Consider the following 12,338-nt stretch of genomic DNA (forward strand, 5'->3'; position numbering starts at 1 on the left):
CACAGAAATACCCTCCCAGTGCAACTACACTACACTTTGAATTCTATGCAGAGCCAGGGGCCGAGGTCAAAGTGGACAAAAGGGTGAGTCTCCTACAGACTTGTTCTTGTAGGGTTCTGAGGGAAGTGGGTGGGAGCAAGATTTGGCAATTAAGCCCACATTGGATTGAAAAAGGCTATAGTACGTTGCTCCCTATTCAGTTTCTAAGAGAGGTGGGGTTCTCTACTCCCAGTGAGTGAATACTAAGATGGAGGAAGTTACTTTAGGTATGAGAAGATGCTGGCAGCCAGTCTTCCTATTCTCAGATGCTTTCAGTAGCTTGATCAACTCATTTTGGAGGTTGTCATGGTCCACCCAGTGTCCTACCTCTGCTGTAGCTGCTGTGCCCTGCAATCAAATATGCTGCTTTTAACTCTCGGAGGTGGTGGTGATGGTGGTAGGGATTCAGTGGTGTTGAAGGCCCACTTTGTTGCCCTCATATCTCAGGGAGAGTTTGTTTTCCTATGTCTTGAGAAACACACTATGAAAGGTCTCTTGTCAGGTGCAAACAGTTCAAACTTTGTCCTCCCCAAATTCCACACTAGGCCCTGTGAGGACCCTTACATAGTATCTCCAGTTCCCTGAGTATTTGGGTGTAAAGTAGATGGCACACCTTGACAGCGTTCCCAAATTAAATGGGAACGCTTAAGTGCCAGGTACATACACCCTTGACACTTCCACGGTAACACCTCTGTCCACCTGTGAAGAGACTTCTCCATTTTGCTTCTCTAAATGCTTGTTTTTTCTAGGTATGGATTTATGGGGCAGATGTGGATTTATGGGGCAGCAGCTCTTTCTCAAATAGGGGTTGCCAGCACAGTAATCCATATTGGGATATGATTAAAATACCCCACGAAAGCCAGGTCTGATTGTTGAGCTGTAGCTCTTGGTGGCTGCCCTTGAGCAGTTCTGTGGCGCAGTTGTGACTTTGCCATGGCTTCCGAATGAGAGATCGGAAATGAACTCCAAAACCATTTTGTTTCCTTTTCAGACTACCAGCAACACACTACATTATATTCACATAGAACAACTTGACAAGGTAAGCTAACTCCCCCTGCTTAATTGAATGATATTTTTAATTTTGCCTTCGTATTGGCTTCTAAGCCTCTCTTATTTACCCAATGCAGATTTCAGAAAGTCCCTCTGAAATTATGGAATCACTCACCAAAATGTACAGCATCCCAAAGGATAAACAGGTACATTGACAGGAAAGACCAATGTGGTGCTCTGGGTGCATTACAGAATGAAGCTTCTTGTTTAGTTTCAAGGAAAACAAATTTGCTGTGCTTCGGAGATTTTCAGTAGCTAAACTGAGTTAAGAATAATGAATCTCCTTTGTACTTGAAATGGATTTCTCCCCCCCCCTGGACTTGGTGGGGCGCTTAGTGAGCTGAGAGCTCTAGTTTCCAATATTGCTAACTTTGGTATGGTTTCCATATTGTGTTCTCAAAATGGGGAGAGAGTGATGAGATAGAGAAATGGAAACCCATCGAGAGTAACATGGTTACACAAGGTAGCAGCAGATACTGCCCTGGATTGCACCAGGTTGAGTGCATTAGGGCCACCTTTACACAGATGGCTAAATGAGATAATAGAATAAATTGTATCATCTGGGACTTCAGAGTAGGAATTGCATTTTGAATGTGCACTCTGTAGACAAAACTAGGGCATTGGGGAGACTGGTTCATGCCCTGCCCTTGTTCTAGATTGTAATATTTACTTATATACACATATGACTGAAGTGAAAAAATTTGTTGCATCTCATTCTACATATGTAGATCCTGCCAGGTGACTGGTGTCAGTTACAACCCTGTGAGGGATGCATTGTCACGGTGGATGCTTGGGCCTTTATTGCAACACTGCTAACTGTTTTCTTCTTGTAGATGCTGTTGTTTACACACATTCGCCTGGCCCATGGCTTTTCCAATCATAAAAAGCGGTTGCAAGCTGTTCAGGCCAGACTGCATGCCATTTCTATATTAGGTGAGCATGGTGGCAGATGGATTCTTACCTGTGGCACTGCCAAACTAAGGGGAAGAATATGAGTTTATACGAGTGGACATTGGGATAGCTTTAAAGTGATACTTTTTATTTTGTTGCACGTGACCGTGTTTTCATGTACAGTACTGCCATGCAATAAATAAATAGGCGTTTGATCAACCAGCGGGGCAGGGTAGGAGGCATCTTCTCCCTGCCACTCTGTCACGTGTCCATGCCCCCATTCTGGCACTATTTCTGTTCTTGGCCCTCTCCCTCCATGGCCAGCTGCCGCCAGTCCATGCACTGGCTCCCCTTAGGCAGACAGGCTCGGGACAGGCCAAGCAATTTCCAGGGTGAGAGTGTGTCTCTGTCTGTGTCTCTCTCTCCTCCTCATGTGCCCTTCCTGTTAAAGTGGAGTACTCTCCACTTTACGTAATTTCACATACATGTGCGGGGTCCTGGAACGTAACCCCTGCATAAGGGCGGGGGAATGCCTGTACTATGCATTTCTGGAGTCACATACTTTACTTAGGTGTTCAAGCTGCTTTTTAACTGATAGATGTAGTGGCTCACAACAAAAGAAGTGAGCAAGTCTGTGTATCAAGGAAATCTTGCAGTGGAGCTACCATTGCTGAAAAAAGACTTGGCCCTAGCACGTCAGCCTGTCCTCTCTATGTATCAGAATTTAGACCCAGATGAGTTAGTGCTATCAAGTCTTGACTTATTTCCCAGAGACTAACCGGTAACCAGCTGAGATATTTTGGTGCCAAGGAGATTATTCCAATAGTCCAGGCAAACTCGGCCTTCCAGATGTTTTGGGACTGTAACTCCCATCATCCCTGACCACTGGTCCTGCTAGCTAGGGATCGTGGGAGCTGTAGTCCCAAAACATCTGGAGGGTGGAGTTTGTGTGTGCCTGCAATAGTATGTCCCAGCCACTAGCTTGGCTGCTGCACTAACTGAAGTTTATGAACAGCTTTCAAGGGTAGCCCCAAACTGAATATATTACAGAAATATAATATGGAAGTTACCATAGCGCAGATCTCTGCTGCTCCTGCAGAGAAGGCATAGCTGGTTGTACCTGGTAAAAAGGTACTACTTGCCATAGTGCCACCTTTATATATAAAAACAGAAGTATCTTAAGATACAATCCAAATCTGTGATCTCTCCCCACCCCACCCCCAATCTAGATAATATCTATTCCCATTCCCCAAGATTTATAGGGGAGCAAACACCACAATATTGTCTTAATGAGATAAATTTAAGTTGGCTGTAAGCTTCTTTCCTACTTACTACTGCTCCAGGCACAAATTCAGGAATTTCACTGCCCCATATGGATATGCAAAAAGGGCAGGCATTAATTGTTGCCCATATATTGATGATACCACTATTCAAATTCTGTGATGACCTCTCCCAACAGTTTCATAAACATATTAAAAACATAGAAGAGAAGCTAAAGCAGGGGTGTCAAACTCAAATTCATCGGGGGCCGCATCAGCAGTTTGGTCACCCTCAAAGGGCCGGTTGTATCTGTAGGACTATGTGTCCATTCTTTATTATCATAAATTATTGTCACTGCATTCAATTATTACTGTTTTTTGTAATAATGTAAGTAATAACTAGCTCTGAAAGCAGAAACATAGTAAGAATAATGGCAAGTAGATATTCAAATGTACAATTATTGTACAATTTATTGAAAAATGATTTTTGGTAACTGTACTGGGTGGTGGAGGCTCGCTAGGGTTTCATGCAGGACCTTTGCAGAGCTACTAGTACCTTGAGATGCTGGGGTCCTTCTGCATGCAGGACAGATGTTCTGCCAGTGAGCCACCACCCTTCACCAAGGGACTGGCTGAGGTTGACTCACTGGAGCTGCTCTCCTGGTTCCAGGGTTTAAGGGCCAGAAGTATAAAGCAGCATCCTATGTTTCTGAGGAGAGGGAGAGGGAGGGGAGGGGAGGGGAGGGGAGGAAGGAAGGAAGGAAGGAAGGAAGGAAGGAAGGAAGGAAGGAGTGGGAGGGAGAGAGGAAGGAAGGAAAGAGGGGAGAGAAAGAAGAGTAGGAAATAAGGAAGAGAATAAAGAAGGAAAGAAAAAGAAAGAGGGAGAGAAGACAGAGATAAAGAAGGAAGGAAGGAGAGGGAAAGAAAGAATAAGAACGAGAGAGAGGAAGAAAGAAAGGGAAGGGGGGGTCGCCGCCTTGATTCAGCGCCAGAAAAGAGCGCGAAGGGACCCAGGGGCAAAAAGCATTTCCCCGGCCCCAGCTGTTTGTCGGCACTTTGTTGGCGCGGCGCTTCAGCAGCAAGGTCCCACTGCTGGGTCCCGCTGGCTGCGGCGCTCGGCGGGCCACATGACGAGGTCTGGCGGGCCGGATTTGGCCCCCGGGCCTTGTGTTTGACACCCATGAGCTAAAGCCAAGATGGTTTTTAAGTAGTCTGAGAAAAATAAAGAACTTTACACTAAATTGCCGTGTTTCAAAGCTGTAGTCTCTTCCTGCCCCCCCCCCCCATTTTTTAACAGGCCAGGGAACAAATGTTATTGTGCTTATTTGTGATGTTGCTTCATAGAGGCCAGGTGGACTTAAATGCTTGTCCCTTCATGGCCAGTTGGTGGGGTTGTGGTTATGTTCATGGCAATGAGAATTTTAGGTTGTGGACTAACAAATGCAAGGACCAGAGGGTAGCCAAACCAAGCCATATAGAACCATGTTTGCTTTCTTCCTCTGATCTGGAGCACCTGGACATAGCTTGTACAGTAGCTTCTGGCTCAGAGACCACAATCATATTAACCAGTTATATATCACTTGAAATAATAGATAGTTTTGTGCCCCCCCCCATGTCTTTCACCTGCCGCAAATTCTTAACAAAGCCTCTCTCTCTTTCCACAGTGTATTCAAATGCCTTGCAGGAATCCGCCAACAGCATTCTATACAATGGGTTGATAGAGGAGCTAGTGGATGTACTGCAGATAACAGATAAACAGTTAATGGTACGTCATCTCTCGACCTGCTTCTCCTGCCCAGACTTGTTGGTAAGGAAAGCTAGCTCAATGCTACTCACCTTAGTTCCTTCCCAAGGTATTGCCTTTGGGTTGGAGTGTAAAGGTTCTGGAGTTTTTTTCTGCCATGTTTCCTGGAGCTTGTCAGTAGCCTATTCAGCTTCCTTTGATACTGACTGAATATGTGGATATTTATAAATTATAATACTGTATGGCACACGATTCTCCTCGTAGCTAAATCCCTAATCTCCCCATTTCTCTTTGGCAGGACATCAAAGCCGCCTCACTGAGGACATTAACTTCCATTGTGCACTTGGAGAGGACTCCAAAACTCAGTAGTATTATTGATTGCACTGGAACTGCCTCCTACCACGGATTTTTGCCAGTCCTAGTCCGGAACTGTATACAGGCCATGATCGGCAAGTATTTGTAGATCTCACATGTGCTTCGGTTGTATTCTGCTTGTTGTATTCTAATGTTGCTTCCTTCCCTCTTCCCAGATCCCTCCATGGAGCCATACCCACATCAGTTTGCCACAGCACTCTTCTCCTTCTTGTATCACTTGGCAAGCTATGATGCAGGAGGTGAAGCTCTAGTCTCCTGTGGCATGATGGAGGCCTTACTGAAGGTAATGTATGTTCAGAAGAGTGAGTAAGGCAGCCAGTTAAAAATTTTTTAGAGAACCGTTTGCTGGACTCCTGTCAGACAAAAATTGGGCGTGCAGTTCTTTTGAGTGTTGTCCAGAAAGCTGGAGCACTGTTGTGTGTACAGATACCCTTCTCTGTCCCTCGCCTCCACAATTTTCTGCTGCTGTTCCCGTTAGACTATAGAGGTTTGCCAACTTGAATTAAAACTGGTAAATCTTGAATGCCAGCCATAGGGAAGCCCAGTTTCTGGGCTGGTGAGGCCAAGAAACCATCTAAGAGTAGAAAAGATTGGCTCATAAGTATTGGAGCCTAAAGCATGCATGCATATGTGTATCTGGTTTGTCTCAACTGAAATACCTGTTCTGTCAAGCCAAGCTCTGATTTAATAGCATTCAAGATTAGGCATAGTAGCTGCCCTTTGAGAATGAAACTGCTTGGTGGCATTCCAGAGCATATAACTGTAGCCTCACTTTGCTGTTGTGACTTTAGTTGTTGTGTTCTGGTCCTCAGACCTCAATAAGGGCCTTATAGAACTAGAAAAGGGCGGTCAAATTGATCAGGGGGCACTGGAGACACACACACCCTTTGAGGAAAAGTTACAACCATGGGGTCTTTATTTTGAGGGGGCAAGGGGAAACATTATTGATTGAAAGATATAAAATTAAGTATGATGTAGAGCAGGGATGTCTAACCGGTCAATTGGTCAATCCCTGAGTGATAGCGGTAGATCGCGTGCTCATTTTCCTCTGCGGGGGGAAAAGGCATCAGTGCTGTCCTGACCTGGTGAGAGTCGGTAGTTGCTCGGCCGCCACCACCCTGCTACATGGGTGCTTTGGAAGCCCCTGCTGGCAGGCTGTGGCAAGTTAACTCTGGCAGGATCACTGGTCCCTGGCTGTGCCGGTCTACCCATGTGATCAGGCAGCTGTAGACTGTTCTGGCGCTCGTCCTCTAGTTTCCTGCGACAGGGCGAAGGGAGGGGAGCGGTCACGGGGACAAAGGCCCGCCTAAGCGCCATGTCAGAGGCAAGGGGAGAGCAGTGTAGTGCTTAATGTTTTTTAAGCGATTTATGGCGTGTCCCCCCAAAAAGCAGCAGAAGTACTGCCCCCCTTAAAAAAGCTCAACAAATTTGGCCTGCCCTCCCCCCAAAAGCTCAACAACTTTGGTGTCCCCCCCATGGGCAGATCACTGCCACTTTTTTATTCTGAGAGTAGATTGCAATCTCTTGGGAGTTGGACGTCCCTGGTGTATAGAAAGTGGATACGTCTGTAATCTAGGGTGACTGAACGAATCTGAATAATGGGAGACTGAGGATAGGCAAAAAAGGTACTTCTTACAGTGCATAGTTAAACTGTAGAATTCACCCCCAAAAGATGCATTGATCGCAACCATGATCACAGCCAACTTGAATAATTTTAAAAGGGGATCGAACCCGTTCATAGTTGAAAAGGCTGTTAACAGTTACTTAGGGTTACCATATTTCAAGAAGTGAAAATCTGGACACAAAAGTTGTTGAGCTTCCCCCCACCCAAGTCCCTCCCCCAAACACTTCTGATATGGGCTGCCATACACCTAGGTTTTCATGGACATTTTAACCAACTTTTGAAAATTGCGCCTGGACACTTTTCAACGGGTGAATCCCGGCTTTGTCTGGGAAATTCCAGATGAACCATTTATCTGATGCAACAGACTTATTAGGTGTTTTCTTTCGAAATTCTGGATTCTCCCCAGTTGAAAATGGTGGGTTGTTGTAGCCATGGGTTTATCACTTTTGTGGCTCCTGCATTCACACATTCTTGTCTGCTTTTAATTCTATCTTCCCAGGTGATCAAGTTCTTAGGAGATGAACAGGACCAGATCACTTTTGTGACCAGAGCAGTCCGTGTGGTGGACTTAATCACAAACCTAGACATGGCAGCTTTCCAGTCTCATAGCGGCCTCTCTATCTTCATCTGTAGACTAGAGGTAGCTGTGCTTTATTCTTGTGTCAACTACTATTCATTGCATATTCTTCATTTAGGCCTGACATCACAGCCATTGTTTATTTTTATTGCAGAGTTCACAATCATTGATACCAGTGATTCAGTTAACTCTACTCAAGTTGTTTCAAAGCTCTTTTTACATATAGGTTCCTTTGTGTTTTAGCATGAGGCAGACCTGTGTCGGAGGGAATGTCCCTTTGTTATAAAGCCAAAGATCCAGAGACCTGCTGCTACCACTACACAGGAGGGTGAAGAGATGGAGACAGACATAGAAGGTATATCATAAGAGCTATTGGTCACTTTTACAGAAATGTTTATAGCTTACTGAACTAATAAACGTAGAGAGGAAAATCTACAGAAATAGTATCTGTTTATAGTATTGAATTTTATTTTAATTACAACTTGATGTATTTCTGTTAGCTTTTATTACATATTTAAGAGATTTAATAATCCTATGTTTTATAGAGCTATAGCTAAAATGTTACATGTTAGATACAGTTGGTATGCTTCTGCAGCCTTTCAAGAACTGGATTTTGAAATATAATGAATTAAGTAGAATTGTGAGATGAAAGGTAAACTTCATGCTTTCTCCATAGATGGCAGATTTGACATGCTTAGCCAGTCTTGCTGGGGTGTGTGGTTGGCTCAGCATTTTTTGAGTGTTGGGGGATCCTCTGGGATTTTTACTTTAGAAAATGGGTGAGGTAGGGTGAGGCAAGATAGAATTATACGTGGCATAGAGAGAATAGATAGGGAGAAGTAATATTAGTCTGTTGCTCTGGGGCAGGTTAGGTTGTTGCGTTTTGTAAAATGATAATAAAGAAGTCATGCCTACTGTCATCTTGTGTCGGCAAAGAGAAGCTTCAAAATGAAAAATAGGGTATTCCAACAGCTATAGCTTTGCAGACATAGGGTGGAACAAGTGAAGGACCTCTGCTAATTTGTCTTACGCTGAGTATATCTCTCCCTCCCCCCCCACCCCCCACAATTGATTCCAATTATTTCCTGTAAAATATCTTTCCATGTCTTTAGTTTCTGATGTAGCCATGGAGAGCAGCCCTGGGCCTTCCACCTCTGGAGAACATCGACAAGAAGTTGTGGTTGAAACAAGGGCCCCAAGTGCTATCACTCCTAGCAGTAGCAGCAGCAGCAGCACAAACATGGTAGTCTCACCCCGAAGTGGTATGTATTGACTTGTAAAAAAGAGCTTTGGTTGTACCACTGGAGTGTTTGCCACTGACTGATTTCATTTTCTGGATTCCTTCTTTATTCCAGGAGTTCAGTGCATCCCTCAGCGAGCAGCACTTCTCAAGTCCATGTTGAACTTCTTGAAAAAGGCCATCCAGGACCCAGCTTTTTCAGATGGCATACGGCATGGTGAGAGACTGCCTTAGCATTTGGGCTAAGCCAGCAGTTCTTGAACCAGCTTTCCCTTGACCATCTTGTCATAATACAAGATGCTTATTTCTTTGTGGTGTATAGTAGCCTGTAAATGCTGGTGGCTACATAACTAAATGCAGGAGTCTCCTGGGGTGCTTCCATCCTCCTCCAATTTGGTTCTACTTGGGCAACAGATCTTTATGAATTCATTAGCTTTCTTTTCTTTTTTAAAAAATCTTTTAATTAAATTTTACATCTCAGATGGTGAATGTTATGTTTGTATGGAAATCTGAGAATTCATTAGCTTTCTTTGGTGACTTTTGTATTTCTATCCTAAAGGGAAAGGTAAAGGTACCCTTGACCGTTAGGTCCACCCTATCCTACACAGATGTAAAAGTGTTAAATGTCACACTAGACCTCTTTTTGGAAGTTGCTCTTGTTCTGGGGAATGAACTTCCCAGCAATAGTCACCAGTGTCTAATCTTGTGCAAAGCAAATCACAAAATGTGGAACTGGGGGTGGAATGTGACTTCCTTAGAATCCCAGTTTCATTGTTTAAACCCAGGGAACTTTGCTAGCCCATTATTGTAAAGATATGATTGGAATCGTGCAGAGAATAGTTACTGACATCCTTGGAAGCCAAATGAGTTGTTGAATAATATTTCTGGTGGTTTGGGGGATTTAATTGTCCTATGGAGCTCCTTGTCCTTTACCATTACCAGTAAAACCAGAGTGACAGAATATTTTGTACGTGTCTGCATATTGTACAGTATAGGTAATAAAGTAAAACTTATTGGTGCAGCATTTTTAGTAGAAACTTTCCCGAAAGTGCTTTCTGTAATTACCACATTATCCGTGCCTTATTCATTATGTCTCCTTCTTGCAGTGATGGATGGCTCTCTGCCTACCTCTCTGAAGCACATCATCAGCAATGCAGAATATTATGGGCCATCACTCTTCTTGCTTGGTAAGTGTGTCTTTCATGCATAATAAATAATACGTTTCTTAGCTGGTTTCCCTGGACCACATCCCTCTTGATTTGTTTCCCAGGAGTGACAGCATACTCTGGGAGTGGGCCATTGTAATGGGAGGTATCATCTCTCAGCCTAGCTGTGAAGTTGTCCTGCCTAGGAAGACCTGTACTGGTCAGTGACTCGCCTCATTCTCTCTTCTCTCCTGACAGCCACTGAGGTGGTAACGGTCTTTGTATTCCAAGAGCCTTCGCTGCTATCCTCGCTACAGGACAATGGCCTAACAGATGTCATGCTGCATGCTCTCCTTATAAAAGATGTGAGTTTTATTATTTTGGCTACCTGTGTTCCTATAAAAGCCTCACGTTGGTTATTTTTTATCTGGGAGCTGAAAGAGTCTTAGTAATTTTTACACTTCCCATTTTGCATTCCAGCAGTTGCTAATTCCTGGCACTGCAATCTAATTCATTTTGTAAATGAATATACTTGATAAAAGCATTTCATATAGTTCATGTTACGTCTACTGTGCTGGCTCATTTAGGGGTTCATGGCATGGTTGGAATTGCACTTGCGCTACTTTTTCGACATATCTCCTCAGCTACTCTTTTATTCTGCTCAAATGGAGGATGAATGTGATGACGTGGAAATAGGTGGGATTTACTTCCCATTTTGTCTTTCCCTTTTTTGCAATATGATCTTTATTAAATTTTTCATATTAAAATTTTCAAGTAAACATTGATACAAATCGTTTCATTCATTAATATTTCCAGTTCCAGTTATTTCAAATATTATATAGTAAATTTCACAAAAAAGAAAAGAAAGAAAAGGAAAAATAAATTTTTTCCCCCTAAGACAAAATAACTAGTCGTAATAATTGTGGCTTCCCTTCTTCTTCTGTTTCTTACTACCTTCATTTTCTTTAGCGTTGTCTCTTTCATTCTTCAAATGCTTCCCCCCCTCATATTTCACACAAATAATAACTTAAATATTTACGATTTTTTTATACATCGTTTTGTCATATAATAAAAATCTTTACAACGTTTAGTATTGTTTTAATCATACAACTCATAATTTTCTTGTTCCATATTGTCCTTTAACTGTTCGCGGTGCGGTAATTGTCTATTTTACATCTAATTGATCTAATCACACAATTTATCTCCCATTTTGTCTTTCCACTTTATTTACACTCCTGCTCAGTCAGTTCACTCTACCATTTCTTTCCAATTTCCACCTTTGAATCTCTGCCTTCCTGTTTATATTATTTTCTCTCAACGTAGTCCCTTGAAGCTACTATTTCTCTCTCAAGTCATTCAACTCAGTTTTTTAACTGAGTTCTCTGGCTCCTATACATAATAATGGGTTCCCCATTCCACATAAAAATTCCTCTTTTCCCACATGGCTTTTATGGCATATCTCACTGCATTTTGTAACATTAGGCCAAAGGTGAGCAGAAGGTTGATCAGGATTTGCTGGCATATTTGTGTGATAGGAAGCAGATTGGAAAAAGTTTCTGACTCCCAGTTCGTTAAGAATAGCAACAACAAATGGTCTTTTCCATGAATATCAGGTCCTGGGGGGAAATTCCTAGGCTCAGAATGTGCTTGGAGGGGAGGCAAATTTCTTTTCAGAATTTCAAGATCTTCCATGGAGTAGTCAGGTGCAAAGGACATGTAGCTAGAATTAAAAAAGCAAAGTAAATCTGACAAGCCTGAAGTCTAACCACCCTTGTGTTAGGTTGTTAGGCCTCATTTGCATCAAATAAATGTTGATAAAGAAATGTTACGTTTACAGCTCAAGTGCAACTTTGTGACCCTTTTGGCATTGCTGTGCACATCTCTCCTGACAGGTCCCAGCCACACGGGAAGTTTTGGGCTCCCTTCCTAATGTCTTCAGTGCCCTGTGCCTGAATGCCCGGGGCCTCCAATCCTTTGTTCAGTGTCAGCCTTTTGAACGCCTCTTCAAAGTGTTACTCTCCCCAGACTACCTCCCAGCAATGAGGAGGCGTCGCAGCTCAGATCCACTTGGTGAGTATCTTCTGGGGTCCATTTGTGTTGGGCATTTCTCCCTACTTCTCACCATCCTGTGGTCCAGACATTAGATAGCCATCTTCAAATATATTAAGGGCTGTCACATGAAAGAGGGAAAAGTTTGTTTTATCCTGCTCCCTCGAGACAACTGGAGGCCCCCCCTTTAACTTTTGGAAATCATTTTTAATTTGATTATTATCCAGTGTAATTAACAAAGTAATCCTAGTGTTTTCTGGCTCATATATAGGCTCTGTTCCTAGGTGAAATTCTTATAAAGTGGAATGTTAACAACCTGTGATAAGGAATTCCCCTTTTGAAAAC

General features: G+C 43.1%; 1 protein-coding gene across 11 annotated transcripts in view; it reads left to right on the plus strand.

The window, feature by feature from the left end:
- HUWE1 (HECT, UBA and WWE domain containing E3 ubiquitin protein ligase 1) overlaps positions 1–12,338 on the plus strand; it is a 105,592-nt gene that overhangs the window by 32,349 nt on the left and 60,905 nt on the right. For 8 of the 11 annotated variants that reach the window (XM_035140350.2, XM_060268831.1, XM_060268837.1 and 5 more), the window contains exons 8-21: positions 6–83; positions 1,031–1,078; positions 1,167–1,235; positions 1,923–2,022; positions 4,904–5,046; positions 5,282–5,432; positions 5,514–5,641; positions 7,482–7,622; positions 7,803–7,914; positions 8,672–8,821; positions 8,915–9,016; positions 9,906–9,986; positions 10,203–10,309; positions 11,837–12,014. In XM_035140350.2, coding sequence (XP_034996241.1) covers positions 6–83; positions 1,031–1,078; positions 1,167–1,235; positions 1,923–2,022; positions 4,904–5,046; positions 5,282–5,432; positions 5,514–5,641; positions 7,482–7,622; positions 7,803–7,914; positions 8,672–8,821; positions 8,915–9,016; positions 9,906–9,986; positions 10,203–10,309; positions 11,837–12,014 — 1,588 coding nt within the window. The remainder of the gene's footprint in view (positions 1–5; positions 84–1,030; positions 1,079–1,166; positions 1,236–1,922; positions 2,023–4,903; positions 5,047–5,281; positions 5,433–5,513; positions 5,642–7,481; positions 7,623–7,802; positions 7,915–8,671; positions 8,822–8,914; positions 9,017–9,905; positions 9,987–10,202; positions 10,310–11,836; positions 12,015–12,338) is intronic. The other 3 variants (XM_060268835.1, XM_035140358.2, XM_060268838.1) reach the window with 2 other exon arrangements.

Source organism: Zootoca vivipara, chromosome 16, assembly GCF_963506605.1.
Source record: "Zootoca vivipara chromosome 16, rZooViv1.1, whole genome shotgun sequence".
NCBI classification, from domain to species: domain Eukaryota; kingdom Metazoa; phylum Chordata; class Lepidosauria; order Squamata; family Lacertidae; genus Zootoca; species Zootoca vivipara.